This window comes from Haliotis asinina, chromosome 10 (assembly GCF_037392515.1).
Source record: "Haliotis asinina isolate JCU_RB_2024 chromosome 10, JCU_Hal_asi_v2, whole genome shotgun sequence".
NCBI lineage: Eukaryota > Metazoa > Mollusca > Gastropoda > Lepetellida > Haliotidae > Haliotis > Haliotis asinina.
Genome location: NC_090289.1, coordinates 5,143,812 through 5,166,297, shown reverse-complemented (window position 1 = coordinate 5,166,297; position 22,486 = coordinate 5,143,812). Strand labels below are relative to the sequence as shown.

Below are 22,486 nucleotides of genomic sequence, written 5' to 3'. Positions count from 1 at the left end.
TCAACAAGTTTGATGTGGACAGAAATTGGTGGTAGTGCTCTTTTCCAGAGTTGAATTCTAAAACCATTCACTGTTTCTTCGCCAAACATGACTCATAGATTGTTCTGGTGGTGTACTGGTGCATTTTGATAGTTTTGTAATTATGACTAAAGTATTTTTATCCACCCGGCATGTAATGCAGGGGGGATATAGTCGACACCTCGTCCGTCCGTCCGTCCGTCCGTCCGTCCGTCCGTCCGTCCGTCCGTCCGTCCGTAATCATTTTGTTTCCGGAGCAGAACTCAGAAACCGTTCATTATTTTTAGACGAAACTTGATAGACGTAGTAATCTCAGCCTATGGTTGTGCCTTTTGCTATCTACAGATTTTTGGCATTTATATTTTTTTTGTTTTTCGATGGAACATTTTGGTGTTAGTCTTATGGTGGGATGGGCTTCGTTTCTGGAGCAGAACTCAAAAACCGTTCGATAGTTTTCTGCAAAACCTGGTAGATATATCAGTCAGAACCTGACATGGTGCCTTTTGCTATGTACAGGTTTTTGTGCTTTATTATTTTCTTGGTTTCCATGGAAACGTTTCGGACTTAGCCTCAAAAGTGAGAGGTGTGTTTCATTTCCGGAGCAGAACTCAAAAGCCGTTCAATAATTGTCTGCAAAACTTGGTAGATATATCAGTCAGAAGCTGAAGTGGTGCCTTTTGCTATATACAGGTTTTTGTGATTTATTATTTTCTTGGTTTCCATGGAAACATTTCAGACATAGTCTCCAAATGGAGGGATGGGCTTCGTTTCCAGAGCAGAATTCAAAAACGTCTTAATATCTGTTTGTAAAACGTGGCAGATATGTGTTGCAGACCCCAAAGTGGTGCCTTTTGCTATATACAGGTTTTTGTGCTTTATTATTTTCTCGGTTTCCATGGAAACGTTTCAGACTTAGTCTCAAAATGGAGGGATGGGCTTCATTTCCAGAGCAGAACTCAAAAACCATTCAATATTTTTCTGCAAAACTTGGTAGATATATCAATCAGAACCTGACATGGTGCCTTTTGCTATGTACAGGATCTTGTCATTTATTATTTTCTTGGTTACCATGGAAACGTTTTGGATCTAGTCTGAAAAGTGACAGGACTCAAAAACATCTTAATGTCTGTTAGTAAAACTTTCTAGATATGTGTGGCAGACCCCAGATCGGTGCCTTTTTTTTAAAGGTTTTTGTTATGTATTATTTTCTTGGTTTCCATGGAGATGTTTCGGACTTAGTCTCAAAATGGAGGGGTGGACTTCATTCCCAGAGCACAACTCGAAAACCATTTCATATCTTTCAACAGGTCTTAGCAGATATATGAGACAGATCTTGAAATTGTGACTTGGCTGGTTACAGATATATGGCATTTATAATTTTCATGAATTCCATGGAAACAATTCAAACTTAGTCTAGAAAAACAATGAGTAACTCTCAGATAATTTGTCCTTTCAAACATGTGGGGGCTGGGGGGATATGTCATCTTCTGATGACTCTTGTTCTGTGTTTCCATGGTAACAAGTTTGACTTGAACTAAAATTGGTGGTAGTGCTCTTTTCCAAAGAAGAACTTTAAAAACTTTTCATTACTCTCCTCCCACTTTTCTTGTATACACAAAAATCATTTGGCATAATCAGAATTTGTTGACATATTCATGAAGGATACTTTGCTGTTGTGGAGGGTATTGATGACTTTGTCTTCTTCTTCTTTTTAATTTTATGAACAGCCTGAGCACTAAATATGTCAAATAATATAGCCATATTCTAAATGGCATGGTTATTCAAATATTGATCTTGTTCTGCATGTTGGAATGTTTTTTTAAAAGATCATACGGTTTGTTCACAGTTATATGCTACCCTTAGCAGTTTGTACATATGGCATTTTAAAGATTGTTTTTCAGAAGTGCCAATTTGTCTGAAGTGCGAGCTTGGCTGTGTTTTCCATTTTATTTTTATTGATATATTTTATAGCCCACTATTCAAGCTGTGGGAAGCAGATTGCCAAGGTCAAGTTATTGGAATGTCTCCCTGAAGACAGATAACCTCTTGTACTTTTGTTCATCTTGATGAGTATCTTCAACCTTTGCCTTGAGCTCAAATTGATCATTCTCCCAACAGACACTGATTTCCAAGTACATCTGTAAATAGGATTCAGTGCTATAACGACTTCATATCCATAGATTGCCTCGTTTAATGGAGAAGAGTTTATTCACAGAACATATTAACTGTGGTTTCATGCTGCTTTAACAGTATTCCAGCAGTATCACTGGGGGAGGGTGGGGTTGGGGGAGACACCAGAAATGGGCTTCACACATTTTACCAGGTGTGGAATCATGTCTGTGTCCTTGGCGTGATGAGTGAATGCTTTGTCCACAGGGCCAACCCATGGAACATTTGTTATATGCAAGTCTGTCTTGCCGGTCGTTGAGGAAAGAAGTTTCATCCAAACGTATTGTAGAGAATCAGACGGCACTTCCCAGCATAAATTGTTTCCATACAATAGTGAACTTTCGCTGACGAGTTGTTTGGTAATTTTGTGGTTTGAAACACTGCTCACATCAAGATCTGGGTTGCAGACATCCTGATTTATTTATTTCACTTGGTCTTTGGGTGGAAAACATTTGATCACATAGAACTGAATGTCTCTAAGTGTATCACAAGATTTGATTCACTTGGGACAGATAATCCATCATTATGAACACATGGATGAAAAGAATCACTACTCGGTGGAATTGCTGTTGTCAAGGTTCTATTGATGTCAAAATTGAATTATCTATTCCTGATCTCCTTGGCCTTCCAGGTCATTTCCAGATGGAGCTGAATATCATGTTCAAATGTCTCTGGAGCAGGAAACCAGTCAAGATCGAACTGTTATGTGTGTAAATCTGTTAAAGAGGGTGGTCTTGGTCTAGTTGAAGGTTTTTCCTATGTAAATTTGTTGAAGCTCTCATGGATAAGACAGCTGTTAAACATCACAAATGAATCTAAATGGAAAACATATTTTATATGTTTTAATATATTTTATATATTAAAACAGTCTGAATCATTTCATGACTTAATAACAGAACCTGTCTAATTATGGTGTAAACATTTCCTCTGTATTATGGTTGCCTTTCTCCTGTGGATTCCATAGGCACATACAGAATGGAAATGAAAATTTTAACTGAGTCATAGCTATCCCGAGTGGTATTCTTAAAGCATTATGCAGTTATCTCCCTTAGCTGTCACATCACATCATAGCTGTTGAAAACCTCTCATAACTATTTTGTATGGACAACATAGAACACATGTTTACATGGCAGTTACCCAGACGTCAGTTGATTTGTTGTCATTGACTTATTTTCAAGGTCAACATGACACTTTACACAGTCATGTTTATGCAATATCTCATGAACTGGTGTACCCAATTTAATAGCATAAAACAACATGCCAAGTTCAAAACAAATTGGATGCTGTCCTATGAACTAGCTAATGTCAATTTCAGAAGTTAAGTAATCTTGATCTAATGAGTACTACCACTCTTGACTACTTATAGTTATGTTTTGAAGTGTCTATGTTTTATGTGAATGAATACTGTAAATCATGAAATTAACGCGTGAATTTAATGCGAGTGCAAAGGTCTTGTCTAAAATGCGTCAGGTAGCTGTTTTGATCAGAAAATGCGACACCCTGATTCTTTGAAGTTCATTTCTTATTACCACACACTAGTAGTGACCTGAATTGAACTTGTTAAGCTTAGAATGGAATGGAGCTGACGATGTTTTGATTACGCTGCCATGTTTGATCACATGATTGCTTGCTACTACTTGTCTTATGACAACAATTAAAAATGTAATCCGACTTGAAAGACTTCTGTAGAAAGGATTTGCTCAAATTAATTTGAGGTGACACATGTTAACATATAAAAAACCTCGGTAATTGTGCAATGTCACAATGGCAAAATCATGCTGAAGTTCGTTACCATGACCAAGCACCAGCCTGTTGGCCTTCCAGACCCCGCGACAGCCAAGACACCTGAAAAAGCCTCGCGAATGGAGTCAGCCAACAAAGAAATCATGAAGATATCTGAGTACAACCCAGATGCTGTTACATCTCGCAGAGGTGTGAAGAGGAAAAGAATCAACAACCACTATTCACCAGAGACAAGAGCCAAGATTGCCAAGTATGCAGTGGACCATGGCAACACATGTGCAGCGGAGCACTTTAGTAAGGTGTTAGATGTTAGTTTAGGGGAAAGTGCCATTCGTGTTATGAAGAAAGCATACATCGTTGCAAAGAGTAAAGTGAAGCCTAATGAAGACATCACCAAACTTGACCATAAGTCACGTGGCTGTCCATTACTGCTAGGGGAGTTGGACAGACTTGTATATGAACACGTGAAGGAGATCAGAGCGGCGGGTGGAATTGTCAATGCAAAACAAGTGGACGTAGCCGGAGTGGAAGACAAACGGGAAATCACCATGGTCCTTGGCAGTTCCGCTTCAGGGATCTTACTCCCCCAGCAAGTTATTTACCAGGGTACCACAAACAAGTGTCAGGCCAATCACAACTTTCCAGAGGAGTGGCACATGACTCATTCGGCCAATCATTGGAGCACAGAGGAAACTATGCTTACCTACATAGACAATGTGCTAATCCCACACACAAAAAAAGTAAAAAAACAACTTGGACTTGGAGTGAGACAAAAATCGTTATTGATTTTTGATGTCTTTGCAGCGCACAGGCGTGAAAATGTCCTGGATCGATTGAAAAAAAACCATTTTGAAGTAAGATTTGTGCCCGCAGGATGCACAGGAGAGTTACAGCCCATGGATTTGTCGGTGAATGGTGAATTCAAGGTGGCCATGAAGAACCAATTCATTAATTGGTACACCAACAAGGTGTCAGACAGTTTGACAGGTTCCAAAAAGGACACACATGTGGACTTACGAATAAGTGTGATGAAGCCTCTGCATGCCAAATGGATGGAGGCCGCGATTGCAAAGGTGAGCAAAGATCACGAAATGATCCTGCATGGCTGGAGAATGTCCGGTCTGGCTGATGTGCTTCAATGACTTTGAATAATTGACAGTGATTACTGTAACCAGTGATAACTGACATGTTATACCTGTAATAAGGAAGTGACCTGTATTGACTGGTGTAGTGTGTAGTGTCAACACTTCTGCTTCTGCCGATGAACAAGTAGTGTCAATGAAACGAGTGCTCGCTTGTCAATTAATGTTATACAAGATGACTAAATTGTTGTTTCATTCTGTATTGATTGTATTGAAGACAATAAAACATGATAAAGACAAGAAGAGATATCCGTTGTCTGATGTTTATTCAAAAGTACACCCCCAGACTGAAATGCGTCATTTTGATAATGCGACACATGTACAGACGCATTTTTCGCATTAATAAAATGCTCGCATTAATTTCATGATTTACAGTATGTATGGTGTGAGTGTTCATTTTTTTAAATGTTCTGAGTCCATACCATCATACCTTAATATGAACCTCAGTAACAGAACTTATTTATGTAACATCTGCCCTTTCATCTCTGGTGTAGTATTGCTTCTACCTAGAGTATCTGTTCTACATGTAAAAGGGACTCAGAAATAAAATATTAATTACGAAAAAAAAACATTACTTATTTTTGACATTCAGAATTGTAGCGTTTTTGGGAACAGACTTTTCAGTACAGATTCTAATACTTTTTGGAAGGTTGAATCCTGTCTGGGATTCAAGTCCACACTGTAAGCATTAGGCACCTAATGGATAACACTCTAATCAACTTAGCAACTCTGACTTCCTGTAAAACATGGAAGTCTGACTACTTGTAGTCTTGATCACATAAAATTACAGCATGCCTTAATTCTGTGGTCCCACAGACACATACAGAAAATGAAATGAAAGTTTTAACACTAAGTCATAGCTGTCCCTAGTGGTATGCCTCCCTCCTAACTGATAGAGTTACCTCCCCTTGACATGTTACACCATTGTTGTTTGAAAAACCTCATAATTTTTCTGTATGGTATACAGTACACACATACACTAGATTGAAGTGAACTTTTCTTCTATCAACAGTCTCCGACTGATCCATCTCTTGTAGGTTGGTGGTGTCGATGGTGGTCCTTGTGACAATCGTTTTGTTAGAAATTACTGTCTATTTTGTTAGATTTTTTAGGACTTTTTACCTTCAGTTATAGCGAAAGTAAGAAGTAAGAAAGTTTGACTTGTTGTAGTCTTGATCACATACTGAAAGTGTGTAGTCGTAGTTTATTCATTCAGAGTTTATCAGAGTATTCATTCAGTGTTGTTACCTGTGAAGATCTAGGGTAGAATTGATTTGGGTTGACCCGCACATCATTATATTCCAGTTGTGTAGAGCAATGCTCATGCTTTTGATCACCAGATTGACTTTTCCAGACTTTATTATTTACAGACATCTGCCATTTTTGCGGGAATATTGCACAGTGTGGTGTAAAACTAACCTCACTCAGTCATTCAGTATTGTAACAACCTCAGTTCCATAGAGCACATTTGATTGGTTCTGTAATCCAAGAAACAAGATGAGTACATTCATTAACAGATGTGTGTATGTTAAAAGTTTAAAGTCCTGGGTCAAACAGCATAACAATGTTGGCAAAACGAACAAAGTTCACCTGGAAGCGATTTCAGACAAGAATAGATGAAGCAAATGACTTTTTCCTTGTGAATTGAACTAAATAATGCAATACATATTGGGGGAAATGAGAGCATACAAGCAACACAGATATACCAGAACCAAGAATCATGAGCTCAACAACTTCACAGAATAGGAGGCATTGTCCAGATACTCCATCAATGTCAGGTCGTTATTTGCAAGCTTGAGCTACAAGGTATCTACCATTGTCTACCGGGTAGTCGTCTCTCCAAAATCTGTGTATTTCATCTTTGGCCAACATTGTTCTGAATCATCTTTGCCTCATTCAGTACTTGTTCACCCTCCAAGAACTTTGTCTTCCAGGAAAGGTTGGGATATTGTTTCCCCACATCCTTGTTGAGACTGCAATGTCAACCCCGAGGTTTGTGTGGGGACAGTCAGTATTTTTGGTACAGTCAAAACATCCATCTTGACTTCGTTATGTACAGGTCCATGGATGTGGTCTCCAGGTATTTTGGAGATTAGGTTGTTCGCTGTTGAGACTGATCTGCTGTCTTTCTGAATGCATTTTCATGAGATCCTTTGTCTCCATTCTTTCTTAATCCCTTAAAACAACACCGATGTCACAGGATCATACATTAAACAAATTTTTACTTCGACCCATAGTTTGAACTTACAGGACTCTTTCATTGCCTGTCTGTCAATCAGGATTCTTAACTAGACCATATTAAGTGCAACAGGTATAGAAAAGTCTAACCTAATACAGATAGCCATGTATCTATTGACTATCTTTCTAGAATTTTTTAATATTTTCTGGTTCTGTTTCAGTCCGGTTCCCTATGGTGCTCCAATGAACTATGACAACCCGCAGACCCCCCAGTTAATGTCTCCACTCTCCCCTGCCACAACCGTCTATGACCGGAGTCCGGGCTCAGTCCACAGCACACAGCAGAACATGGAGGAGTAAGTTCCGCTACTGTGCTTTACTACATCCCTGTACATCCGTGGACACATTGATGGTCATAGCTCTGTGGTTTAGGCTCAATGATCATATCTTAGATCAGTAGACATATAGCTGACTACTCTTATCCTATATCGATAGACATACATCTCATTAGTGATGTCATAGATCCACAGACATATCATGGCTCAGTTATTTTCTAGATCCATAGACATATAGCTCGGGGTCATATACCTACCAATAGACATGTCATAGCTCAGTAGTCATGTCCTACATCCATAGACATATCATATCTCATTTGTCATGTCTTAGTTCAGGAAACATGTCAAAGATCAGTGGTCATATTTTAGATCAGTAGACATAAATCTTAAGGATCATATCATAACTTTGTGGTCATGTCATAGCTCATGCATCATGTCATGGCTCAGAGGTCATATCATAACTCATGGATCACGTCATAGCTCGGGGATCATATCATAACTCATGGATCATGTCATAGCTCATGGATCATATCATAGCTCAGGGATCATACTCATGGCTTAGGGATCATATCATGGCTTAGAGGTCTTGTCATAGCTCAGGCATCATAGCTCAGTGATCATATCATAGCTCAGGGATCATAATCATGGCTTAGGAATCATAATCATGGCTTAGGGATCATATCATGGCTCAGAGATCTTGTCATAGCTCAGTGGTCATGTTGCAGCTCAGTGATCATATCATAGCTCAGTGATTGCTCATAGCTCTGTAGGATAACTCTGCAGTCATCTTAAGCATAATATGTTTTACTATAGCTCCATTGTCTCCGAGTTCTCAAGTCTCTATTTTTATGAAGATGAGTGGTATGTGTGGGCTTTCTAAATATATATTTTCATGTCTGTAACTGACCACTGTGACCTTGATTATAACTTGGTGTGAAACTCCCTCATTTCAGGCAATAATTACCTTGTTTGTTTCCTAGGATGACAGCTGATACAAATCACATTCAACTGGATGACTTCCTCATGGGTGACATGGACTACAATTATCCTGATGACTTTGGGCAGATCAATGTGAATGAGCTGCTGACCAACAGTCACATTCCCACTACGTGAACCAGCATTGCAGGTGAGGAGCCATAACAACAATCTTAGCCCTGAGGATGGGGAAGGAGTAGAATTAACAGCTCTCTGTGTTGACGATAGCGGCAGGTTTGACTCTGGTCCAGAGTATATATCTGAATTTACAAACTGTGGTGTCAGTGGGAAGTGTTTTGATGCTACAGTTACAAGTAACAGGACACAAGTTGCGTTGGATCAATAAACAGAGTTCAAATTCCTCATGTCATCATGCACCCAACTCACACACTTGATAAGGTTACATGTAACAGTACACAAGCTGCAATGGAGTAATTCATGAGGTTAAAGTTCCCGAGGCCTACTTAGCAAATCTTGTCCAGAAACATGGATCAAGTAAATGGATCAGATCATCAGTGCACATCCAGGACGGTTACAACAAGGACTTGGGTATTTGGCTGTCAGTCTTTTCAGGCTGATGAACCATGCCAGTGGACAACTTCTTTGAGAGGCATGTTTAGAAGTTGGTGAATAAGATAAGCACAAAACTTTATGGATGAACAACTTCTTTATTTGGGCGGAGCGCCTTTCGATACAGCTTCTTGTATCGTTGTCAAGCAAGTAGGAGGCCTCTTACTTGCTTGACAACGATACAAGAAGCTGTATTGAAACGTCACTCCACCCAAATAAAGAAGTTGTTCGCCCATAAGGTTTTGTCCTTATCTCATTCCTATGGAATAAGACTTGAGATAAGGACACTACAGGAACTTAGCAGCTTTTAATCGAGTCTGAAGACTGCCATTTTCCACAATTCTAATTTTCAGATTTCAGATCTTTCAACACTTTTTGAACAGTATCTAAACCTTCAAATAACAGAACCTTTAAACAGTTTGGAATATTTTGTAAATTCTGGTTTAGAACAGTTGACAGAAATTGACATTAGTGAGTCTAAACTTCTGATGGGTGTATATATCAGCAATTAATATTAGAAAATGTACCTGACACAAGCAGAACACAAAGTATGGTCGTCTGTAGAATTGAGAAAGGCTGTGTTTTGTAATGGGCCAATTTTTCTAGCGCCATATTGATTCTCTTACAGGTGACTGCTAGATGGGCTGCAGCTTCTACCAAGTACACTTCAGCTTGTAACAGAATTATCTCCCCTGAAACAGTTTTCAACCTCTTTTGATTCATCGTTTAACCAATCGCATGTTCAGTATCAAGGGTACTCCGCTTGTTTCACATTGGACTTTGCCTCTTGTACTACAGCTTGATACTAACAATCAAGTGGACGTTCATTGTCCTGTCTGGCCAGAATACCAACACAACAGCTAATTTGTTTCCCTCTGTACATAAGAATCGCAGTCTGGTAATGAAAGGGTAAATCAGGTGACATGTTAACATGCAGGATTGTCTGTAGAGTCACAGAATGTCTGGCCTCTAGTTGAATGCACATTGTATGACAGCTGATGATCAAGAAGGTCTGAATTTTGCCATAGTCAGGCATATTTCAGTTGTAGTTGTCAGTCTGTGTGTCAAAACATGTTTTGGGGTGTCTTTCATGTAGAAACAACAATTGTTCTCACCCTTTTGGTCAATTAAAGGATCTTTGTTCAAAGCTTCAAGTGAGACTAACGGTCCATCTGGAGGTAGGAGGACTTCAATAGACAATATTCTTGAGGCACAAACTCATGTAACCTGTTGTATTGTACATACAAATATGGCAAACTCATTTCATGATTAAGATCCTCATAGTTATTGCTTCTCTTTGTGTACAGAAAATTACTATGTCATATTTTGATGAAGCTTGTTCTTCGGTTTAAATATATTGTCACCTCCTGTCTACAGTTTATGAAAGGGGACATCTGGTCCTGAATGGCCAGAAAGCTTGCTTCATGACAGAACTGTTTCATGTTAAGACTAGGCTTTGTAATGAATTGTAAAATACATGTTTTGTTGAATGCCAAATTCACCAACATTCGTTAAAGTTGAAAATGTTCTTATTCTTTGTCTATTTGCATTTTTTCCAGAATGCAGGCTTTGGAGTTTGCTATAATAAAAATAAACAAAAGCCTGCAAATATCTTTTATCATGCTTGTTTGACATTTTAACAATTATTTTCATTCACAGATTTATATTCACATTTCATTTGGATTGTTTTGCTCTTGCTTGAGATCTGGAAACAAGCAGAGTGCTCTCCCTTGTTACAGTGTACTTGTTTTGCTTGTTGATTTAGTTTGCTACTTGCTGTTAAACAGACTTAAAAGTATATTTAAAACAGTTTTTAGTTCTTATTATTCATCAATGTGTTTTGCGTATCAGCATTGCAAGACTGTCACTAGACAACAGTTATTTTTCATTCCAGTGTATACTGATCTTATCATCAGCGTGAAACAGTTGAAGGAATTGATAGTGAGTCTGACATTATGGAACTGAAAATATTGATTTGGCTAGCATTCCATAGAGTGTTTTAGGTACAACATATATATAATATATCTGTAACCTTCACCGTCTTTCTATTCACTTGTACATGATTATTGATTGGTTATTGATTTATCCATATCAATCGTGTTGGGTATTATTATGTGTGTACATCGTTTAGAGCCATTTGCTGGTGTTATATGGCCATGAATGACACATGCAAAGCGAATATGAAACTGGTTACCAACAACAGTTTTGAGTGCAGTTCAATTATTACTTTGTAAAATAACATTTTGGGATTAGTTTTGTGAAATAGTATTTGTTAATGTATACACATGTTAACTAAACATGGTATCCATTATGTAAAATAACCTTGGCCATGGATATTTTTGTAGAAACAAGACAAGAATGTACAGATTTATGCAGGTGTTGTCTGAAATTCTTGTCAGTAATGCAACTACTTATGAGTTCGTCACACAGTAGGAGTTCCAACTGTGGGCTGACTCTACACATTTTTGCCATTTTGATTACCAAACTTGTTCATGTGCGCGTACAGTTTGTTATCCCAATTACTCACATAAATGTTACACCATGTGATGGTGGCAATTATTCTTCTCCATGGATTCCAGCTTGACCTGTAAACATATGAGAATCCAACAATGTGAGACAAAGATACCTGTAACTAAGTGACTCCCAGTCACTCACTTCAGTTTCACCTGGGTTTCCAGGAAGGACTCTGTTGGTACATTTACAGGTATCTTGTGGTCTGCTGCAATCTGGATGGGAGTTCAGACCCAGATGTAAATGACAAACTTTGTCATTTGTTAATCTGAATAAAATTGTATATACTCAGTAAAGGATGCAAGAAGGTACATGGATTACTGTGAACTGACTGAACTCTGTGAGAAATCAAGTGGGTGGCAACTGTGAAGGTGCAGAGTTGTCTCCCTTGTTTCAACTTCATGCCATTGTGTCTGACACACAATCTCGCTTTCAGTTTTATCCTATATCATGCCATTTAACCAAGAAATCTTGTGTTTGTTTCTCACAAGCTGGTATGGCAACATGTCTACTGACACTTTTATTTCTCAGCATGTCAGTATTTGCATGTAATGCAGAAGGGTATGTTACAGATATAGGTGCATGGTGATAACATTGTTATTGCATACTTTCATATCGAATTAGGAGTTTCAAGTTGAAGAATTGTTTCTACAAAGGCTTTTGACCTATCTTAGCATTGGACAGTGCCTAGATGTTTGAGTATAGCAGATATGCTTCAGGTGATGTCTACACCTTTCATCAGGAGTTGGTGCTGCCCTGCCACAATAACCATGGTAACGATATGGTTTGACATTATAGTGGACTTGGGATGGAGAAAGAAACAGCATTGTGATATTTGATGATATGACAACCCTACTGACTTGTATCTATTAAATAAAATTGTTGAAAAAAAAGAGAGCAAATTCCTTGACGTATTGTACATGGGAACAGAGTGGTATTAGCACAGTCCATATTTTCTCCGTTAACAAGATTCAGGGTTGTTATAGGAGGCATAGAATACTGGAGTTACCCATTCAACATGCACTGTGCACTGACATGCACTGCGCCGCTGGATTTCAAGCAAGTTCACCCGACAAAGATGTTACCTAGACATAGCTGAGAGCTTTTAATTCACCTGGAATTAGAACTGGAACTTGCAATCTTGGAGGAAAATCCAATGTTCCAACAAAAGTCAGTTCCTCTTACCTATAACTTACTACTATCAGCTTGTCTATATATGTCATAATATGACATATGATGATCTGAACATTTATCCTTCAGTGCCATTTGCTGGTGGTTTTGACAAGGCGTGATGAGTAGGGCTTCAACGATTCAACCAGACCTCGATTTGATTTTATTTGTCATGTTGGACCCAATCATTTTCTACTTGATTCTTCATACATGTAAAAACATCAGATTTGATGTACCTCCAAAACTCCAAAGTCTCGTTGGATACTAAGCCCAGCATCAACCAATCACCAGTTTCCCTTATTTCAGCACACAAAACTGCTCGAGTTGTCGTCAAAATTATGTTCTAGCTTTGTGGAAATAGGTATTTAAATATCAAATCAAAATAGTGATAATGGTTATCAAAAATCAAAACAAAGGTGTTCAATTTGACTTTTGATGAATCAAACCGAATTGTTGCAGCCATAGTGGCAAGGTATCATATATGATTCTAAACTGGACTTCATGACAGTTGAGGGGACCCTGAACAGGAAGAGCCATCTGACAAATATCCTTCACCATTTTGACAACCACCTTCCTGGCCCTCATCTTTATGGATCCCATAAAAATCAAGTTTGAATAAACAGAGATTTTATTTCTGGGTTACATCTTTCTTGTTTCATTTTGGAGTACAGCGTTTCGGGACCTGTTCTAACCCCATCATAAGAAAGAACTGAAGAATAACTGTGTTTTAATAGACCTTTCAAACTGTTGACACTTCGAACTGGGCTGTTGGACCAGTTCCGATTAAGAGCCATCTTCTTGAAGGCATTCAAGAACTGGAACAGGCACAAAAAATAGAATAATATCTCCAAAAGGATACAATGTTTTGATAGCTTCCTAGAGATTTGCAAACACATTTCGAGTTTCCTAGAGAAAGTGCACACTGCACTAACTTCGGGTGGTGTCTGAGAGGAGGTCAATTGATACCTTGGCCTTGAAAATGTTAAATGATACTAGTTCTTGTTGCCCTGCCTGGTGCATGGTAGGAAGTGTATAAAACGAGAACCATTTCCATGGGATGGAGAAAGAGACAGCATTGTGATATTTGAGGTTATCTAGCCTCATGTAAGAATGTCGAGTTTTGATTGGTCCACGTGACGTGATAAAATACCATGTACATCCATCACGATCCGCTGCGAAAGTCATATCACCCCGCTACGCCTCGGTGACGACGCAAAGGGAGAAAAGCGTGCATCGACAAGGTTGTATACAACCTTACTTGGGACTGATAAAACCCCGTATTTCCCAAGACACGATGTGATAACTTATAATATGACAACCGTACTGACTTGTATCTATTAAATGTCCATATTATTCTAACTGGTGGTCTAGCATGATAAAACCAGGATTAATGAGTACAGCTGCATATGCATGCACGTATGAACAATACTTCCCATCAAAAGTTTAGACTCGATAGCCACTTACTTGAGGTAACTGTTATAAACTAAATTTTGCTAAATACTCCATTCTATTTACAGGTATTGTTTACACATGAACTAATGTGTTGTAAATAAATTCATACATTTCAATAGAATATTGTCATTAATGAACTAGTGACAAATTGGAGAATTCTTAAAATTCTAACACGAGTCATCAGAAGATAACCCCCCCGCCCCCCCATGTTTGAAAGGACAAATAATTTGAGAGTTACTCATTGTTTTCTTAGATTAAGTTTGAATTGTTTCCTTGCAATTCATGAAAATTATAAATGCCATATATCTGTAACCAGCAAAGTCATAATTTCAAGATCTGTTTCATATATCTGCTAAGATCTGTTGAAAGATAAGAAATGGTTTTGAGTTATGCTCCGGAAATGAAGCCCATCCTTCCAATTTAAGACTAGGTCCGAAACATTTCCATGGAAACCGAGAAAATAATCACAAACACCTGTATATAGCAGAAGGCACCACTTCAGCTTCTGACTGATATATCTACCAAGTTTTGCAGAAAAATATTGAACGGCTTTTGAGTTCTGCTCCGGAAACGAAACACACCTCTCACTTTTGAGACTATGTCCGAGACGTTTCCATGGAAACCCAGAAAATAAAAAATCTCAAAAACCTGTAAGTAGCAAAAGGCACCACTTCAGCTTCTGACTGATATATCTACCAAGTTTTGCAGAAAAATATTGAACGGCTTTTGAGTTCTGCTCTGGAAACGAAACACACCTCTCACTTTTGAGACTATGTCTGAAACGTTTCCATGGAAACCCAGAAAATAATAAATCACAACAAGAGTCATCAGAAGATGACATATCCCCCACCGGCCCCCACATATTTGAAAGGACAAATCATCCGACAATTACTTATTGTGTTTTTAGACCAAGTCTGAATTGTTTCCATGGAATTCATGAAAAATATAAATGCCATATATCTGTAATCAGAAAAAATCTTGTATATCTGCCAAGGTCTTTTGAAATGTATGAAATGGTTTTCGAGTAGTGCTCCAGAAACAAAGTCAGCAACATGTTCAAAGAATAATAATAATACATCATAAAAACCTGTAAATAGCAAAAGGCACCACTTTGGGTCCTGCCACACATATCTACCAAGTTTTACAGAAACATATTGAAGGGTTTTTGAGTTCTGCTCCGGAAATGAAGCCCATTCCTCCATTTTGAGACTAAGTCTGAAACATTTCGATGGAAACCAAGAAAATAATAAATCACAAAAACCTGTACATAGCAAAAGGTACCACTTTGGGGTCTGCCACACATATCTACCAAGTTTTGCAGAAAAATATTAAACGGTTTTTGAGTTATGCTCCGGAAACGAAGCCTGCCCCACCATTTCGACTAACATCAAAATGTTCCATGGAAAAACGAAAAAAAATAAAAATGCCAAAACTCTGTAACCAGCAAAAGGCAAAACTATAGGTTGAGATCATTAGATCTCTCAAGTTTGGTCTAAAAATATTGAATGGTTTCTGAGTTATGCTCCGGAAACAAAATGATTACGGACGGACGGACAGACGAGGCAGCGACTATATCCCCCCTGGCATGTAAAACCTGTACATAGCAAAGGGCACCACTTCAGCTTCTGACTGATATATCTACCAAGTTTTGCAGAAAAATGTTGAACGGCTTTTGAGTTCTGCTCCGGAAACGAAACATACCTCTCACTTTTTGAGACTATGTCTGAAACATTTCCATGGAAACCAAGAAAATAATAAATCACATAAACCTGTACATAGCAAAAGGCACCACTTTAGGTTCTGATTGATATATATACCAAGTTTTGCAGAAAGATATTGAACAGTTTTTGAGTTCTGCTCCAGAAACGAAGACCACCCCACCAAAGACTAACACCAAAATGTGCCATGGAAAAACAACAAAAATATAAATGCCAAAAATCTGTAAATAGCAAAAGGCACAACTATGGGCTGAGATTACTATATCTATTACGTTTGGTCTGAAAATATTGAATGGTTTCTGAGTTATGCTCCGGAAACAAAATGATTACGGACGGACAGACGCGTCGACTATATCCCCCCTGCATTACATGCCGGGGGGATAAAAAGCTGTTCACATGCATATTTGAGGAGTAATCAATCTTTCATGTAACCACACATAACATATAGACAGGGAGTCAAAGCTTTTGATGAGAAGTATATGCAAGTATGTATAAGTGCATCAGTTTTGTCAACGATGCTAAACCTCTTTTCACCAACATGAAACAATGATCATTGTAACTGTACTTTATTTTCAGAATCAAGTACATGAGAATTGAACAAGACTTAACAAAAACATTTAAAAAAACAGAATATTTCCCACAAGAACAGGTTCTCATCCTTCCATACTGAGAGTAACAAAAGTCAAGAATATTGATTGCCACATGTTATTTACAATATAATATGACTCTAAGGCAAATGAAATGGCCATTGGATAAATTACTTGATTCTCATTCCAAAAAGTGCATACACTTCAAATGTTAGTTTAACTAAATGCATAAGAGGTAATGTCGGTGCTGTCTGGAACTGCATCAGTCAACAATTAAATCAAATTTAACAAAAAGTGTATCAGAGTCCCTGCACAAAACTAAATCTATTCAATAGTTTTGGATAGATGTTTGATTAGTGGGTGAGTCAGAAAAAAATATCCGTTTTCGTATATGGACAGTATAAATTTAAATAAATGTAACCTGAAACTGGAAAAATCACAGCTTCAACTCAAACATGATGTATAATCACAGTAAAGTATTTGTTAGATTTTCCATTTTGTCCACAAATGATGAAAGATCGTTATTTTAAAGTCAGTGTTCATGCTGAGATCTTACTTCTTCAAAACATCACATATCCCATGCATGGGAGGAAAAAGATATATGATTAGACAGGGTGAAATAAACCTTCCTACCCAGACAAAGAAAACAAGCTGCTCATGGTTTTCCAAGTGGGAGAATACATTCTTTATACCGCCATGAAGTAAAAAATGTCAGCTAGTCACTTGACAAAACACCAGTAAACTTCAGCTCAGTGGAACAACTTTTTTCTATAAATTTTCAATAAGCTTCAGTTTTCACAGTGACAAAATGGAACATGGCAAGATAAATTCATCATAGTAGTGCCATGAGAATATATGTGGTTTTATCTGCCTCTTCTTGGGTTTTACACAAGTCAGGGCTGACTGGCTTAATACCCAACTGGGGACGAACACGACCACCTCTCTTGATACAGCCACAAGTTGTGTTTTTATGGAAACTGTGGGTTTCACTGAGACAAGCAAACTTTGGCAAAGATTCCATTTCGATTTTAGTTGTTATATTGTTCATGATAAGAACCACCTGATTCTTTCATATTGCATTCTCTTACCATAGTTAATCTGTCATAGTGTTACATGTAGTATAGTAATATGAAAGAATAGGAGGTCCTTTACTTTTCTTGGAAGCATGAGTTCAAGAAGGGCAACTAATGTTCAAAAATTGTCCTCATAAATCATCTATTACGGTCTGAAACAGTTTTCAAATTGCTGATTTTGACTCAATATGACAAAACATATCACATAGCACTTGTATGATTGTAGGACTAAGATGCCTGCTGAAAGTAGGCTGATAAAATCTGTATCACATGGCAAAGATGGACCTACTCTTTACTTCCTGATATTTTGATTTGGCATTGGAGAATGTTTGCTGTGATTTTATTGGCTACATATGTTGTCCATCAGTAACCTACAAACGTGAACATGTAAGAAGTTTAAAACACTTGAATCACACTAATGCAAGAAACACCCACTAACCACAAATTTGAATTTGTTAACTTGAAGGGAGGTAATTATACTCCAATATAATTCTACCACTACTCAGTTTAAAACTGATTTTTGAAGATTTCATCTTACAATGAAGAATTTATTCAAGGATATACAACTATAACAACAGACAAACACTTGTGGAATGTAATGTTTTTTTGTTGCTTCAACTATTTCACAGTGTGTATATATAATATATATATCATGACGATCTGTGGTCACATGGTTTCTTCATAAACAACATATTCATACACTTCCATACCTGATCATGGGATTAAAAGACAACTATCACATACCAAAAAGAAATATAGAGACAGCTTTGTCTGAAAAGTTAGGTTTAAGTCAAATATGACGAAAATATAAACCCTTTGAACAGATTTTAAATGTTCAGTGTGAAATTTGACTGATTCTTGTCTTCAGCTTCCCCTGTGTTATTTAGTGTTGATATGTTGGGAATATAGGCATTTATCACTCCTCGTAACTGCAAAATGTTCACAAAATCACTTGCATGAAGTTAATATCGTAATGTACAGATGAAATACGGTCCAGTCTCAGACCTGTGTCTAGTTGTTACTACTGTCGACATAATAACAAAGGAACCTGTCAACAGAACTGATTCAGGCAGAGTCTGAGGTTCTCGCATTCTTTGACTGAGTGTGCCTGCTGTTAGAAATAGGTTTGCAAAATCACCAGAAATGGTGACAAAAAATAGATTTACACACTGTGCATGTGGGCCACCACTGTATGACGACTGAAAACAATGGCTAATGCCTTCTGTCTCTATTTAATGACATTTAAGCATTTTGACAACTGTTTTTTAAAGCATATTTAAGTGTTTTGACATGATGCGGTCTTAGCTTGTGATATGAAGTGATATAAGCCCATACGTCACAAATGTATATTTGATAAAATATCCTGACAAATAACTTTGATTGGAAGCTAAAGTGACAAAATGTCTCTATCATTGCTTTCTAGTACTGGTGATAGTGTGGGACATCCTGGTTCCAGTCCTAGTTCACTGTTTAGGTGGTTTTCACCAATCGATTATGTCGGAGTGTAATCACTGTGGGGAGACTATAGTATTGAGTATCTGTGTTTCTTCAAAACACCAGAAACACTTCCCATATTTCATCTAGGAACAAAGCCATGAAAATCATAATATAAGCGCAAAGCAAGTTTTAGTTTTAAATAAATAAAGCTGATGTATTCAGAATGTTTCAAGTTTTGACACTTCTCCTGTTTATTTTGTTAAATTACGCTTAGAAAGATAGATGTTGTCATCATAATTAATCAAATCTTTCCTTGCCAGACAAATGCACTTTTCTTACTGTTCTGAAAAAATATCCATTGTTTGCCAGAAGACAAAGAGATCAGTTTGCTGAAGACACCACCATAAGAGTTTGGTTGAATAATCGGAACCATATTTTTGCATCTCATCAAAATAAATCATACAGTTGTCTGGCCATAAACTCTGTGTGTTTCCGCAAACCCATGTAGATTTGGTTCAGTACGTCTATGAGAGGAGTGAGAGGGGCTGGAAGATGGATGGTGTGACATAAAGTGACATCATCTAACCTACACACCATCATGATAGCTGCCGTAGACATCCCAAAGTATTTCAACCAGAGTCAGTGTCAAAGATGAAAAAATTCACCATTACATTTCTCTTCTTGTAATATTCATGAAGATAACTACAGTAAACTGAATACCCTCAGAATTCAAATTAACATCAGCAATAACATAGTTGATATGAACAAAAGTGATAAATGGCTGTTCCGCTCTTTTGAATTTAATTCCATTCAGTGTACATGTCTTGATGACTTCAGGTTAGAAATATTGCATGTTTGTGTCATGTTCTGTACACCAGAAGAATACTTCTTAAAACCTTTATGTTTTTTGGCTGAGATTTCTGAGTACTTTTGGGTCAGTTTCTAAGGCTATCATACTTACAACTTCATAAATTCACTGACATTTTTCTAGATTTTCCCACTCTCACAACTGTTTAACAAAATAAGTCAATACAATTCAAATTCTGATAGTAAATACCATTTTCAGTTGAACTGTTTCCATGTTTTCTCCCCATGCATAATTTCAGTGCTTAAGTTTGACTGTTTTGTGAAAATGGCCAAATATTATTCCAGTGTCTACTATACATGTGATAGAGTATACAAGACAAGCATGAAATAGAACAAGACAACTCTGCTGCAAGAAGTCTCTTGGAAACAGTTGTTGTAACAACACTTGAGTGAACAGACCAACAGGAAGGAAGGCCATAATTTGAACCATGATTCTTCATCTCGATTCTGCTTGCTAGGCCAAGCTAACTACATGATCTCAATAATGAAAATAAATAACTATGTACAACGGCAAGACAAAAAACTGTCTGTTTCTCCAAATAAATACACGACAACACATTGCACGACGCACATACGCATGTATGCCCAGAGCAGGACAAGTTCTCCATTGCAGAGGAGAGACGTGAGGAAGCCACAAGCAGCAGCAACTGTAACCATGGAAACAGAACCTCACCATCTCTGTCAATTTTCTTCCTTAATATTAAATCTCTCAAAATGATGTATTTTTGGTTTACATTCAAATCTTTGTGTTGTCAAGTTTGATACCTTTTGTTTCTCTTATAGAGATATATTTATCCCTCATTTAATCCCTTACTGTTCTGATCCCTCTCTTTTACTGCATCTTATATGTAAAAATTTCATTTGGAAATAACCATACCACCTTTAAACACTTACGTAGAATAGTACTGACCTGAAAACATATTTCATGTGAAGAAAATAACTGTACCACCTTAAACTGATTTGAAACACCAGTGTAAAACAGTATTTACCTGAAAATATATTTCGTGTGAAGACATAAACCTTTCAGATGGAAATAACTGTACCATCTTTAAACTGATTTGAAACATCTTTGTAGATTAGTATTTACCTGAAAACATATTTCATGGTATTGGATTTCAGCATCATGTTTCAACTTACACTGTTTTATTTAATGAATTATCTCATGAAACATTTTATCACAAAGGTAACTAAAAAGTGTGAAATTGGTAATAGCATGGATGAGGGTACTGTTTCCATGGTAACTAATGAGTTTGGCAACAGATGGTGAAGGCTTTTACAACTTTTTAAATTGTAACGGTGGAAGCAAAAATGTCTGAGTAATAATAAAGCCACTGATGACAATGATCTCGACTCCATCACAGGAGAGGCAACTTGTACAGAAACAGCATTGGGTGATTGGCTAATATCTACGCCTTCCTGTCAGAGTTGTCTCCCCTTAGATTTAGTGTCTCCCAGGAGTCAAAGGTGACAAAATAAAGTTAAACAGCGGTCTGTTCGACGGACCAATCACAAACTGAGTACAACAGTCTCGCCAAGAATCTGACTAATCAGAAACAAGTCTTGGACTTGGTTGAAAAAAGTACCTATTCTGATCTGACGATGGAATAGTCACATTCTTGGCGAAAACAACGTGACATTTCAATGTAGATTTCACAGAATTGCTTTTCCAGCTTTCACATACGACACACACATTCACAGATAATTTTAACGCCACAGCCATTGTATTGTCTTGCAAGAAGCGTATGTCAGTCCCCATTTTGCAGAGGTTCAGAAATTTCGTTTCTGATTCCATTGTGATTCGGTCGTGCTAAATAGCCCTTCTTCCCTTTTATGGAATCAGCCTCATTGTCGTCATCACTTTCTTCACTTGAAGTGGACTGCAGGGAATTTTGCTGGGATGTATCGAAGCCAGCAGACTTTGGAGCTTGAGCAATGTCGGCCTCGTTATTGTTATGCTGAAGTTTCACATCTGATGACAAATCATCTTTTTCCCTTTTCCCATTCCTTTCTTCGGGAAGGGTTTCAGAGTCAGAATGTTTTCTCTTCCGTCCATTCTGCCCACTCTCACTCGCAGTGTCTGACATTTCTGAATCTGAATCTTGACCATTTTCTTTGGGAATTTTTCTAGATTTCAGTTCCTTTAACTCCTCTGCAAAATCAGCCATGCCATACTGTTGAGCAATTCTCAAACCCTCATCAAACAAGGTCTCTTGCATGAACTTTTGAGCAGTTGAAGAACGGAAATTTGCTGCATAAACTGCTACTTTTGTAAAGTCCAGTTCAGTTCCGTCTTGTGAGTTCATTGGGGAAGAGTTGCCACTTGGAAAGTTGGAAGAATCTGAAGTAAAACATGCATTATTAAAATGAGGACATTCATGGGTAAATGGACAAAGTGAGGGGAAAGAGGATTTAAAGGTTATTATTACACATTTGGTGCGTCTGTGGCTGCGTCATGCAGACGACACATGAGACCATGATCATCAGAGCAATATTCCAGTTACAGGTCAGTCAAGGCAAGTAATGGTACAAGAGTATAAGTCC

The 22,486-nt window shown here is 37.7% G+C and overlaps 2 protein-coding genes across 3 annotated transcripts in view; one reads left to right on the top strand and one right to left on the bottom strand.

Annotated features, from left to right (window-relative positions):
• Positions 1–13,449, top strand: part of LOC137298454 (signal transducer and activator of transcription 5A-like) — a 51,495-nt gene extending 38,046 nt beyond the window's left edge. The window contains exons 20-22 of the mRNA XM_067830723.1: positions 7,472–7,606; positions 8,566–8,711; positions 9,759–13,449. Coding sequence (XP_067686824.1) covers positions 7,472–7,606; positions 8,566–8,698 — 268 coding nt within the window. The 3' untranslated portion in view covers positions 8,699–8,711; positions 9,759–13,449. The remainder of the gene's footprint in view (positions 1–7,471; positions 7,607–8,565; positions 8,712–9,758) is intronic.
• A 3,082-nt stretch (positions 13,450–16,531) lies between these two features.
• LOC137298455 (NGFI-A-binding protein 1-like) overlaps positions 16,532–22,486 on the bottom strand; it is a 63,997-nt gene continuing 58,042 nt past the window's right edge. Inside the window, exon 12 of one of the 2 annotated variants that reach the window (XM_067830725.1) lies at positions 16,532–22,283. In XM_067830725.1, coding sequence (XP_067686826.1) covers positions 21,691–22,283 — 593 coding nt within the window. In that variant the 3' untranslated portion in view covers positions 16,532–21,690. The remainder of the gene's footprint in view (positions 22,284–22,486) is intronic. The other variant, XM_067830724.1, reaches the window with a different exon arrangement.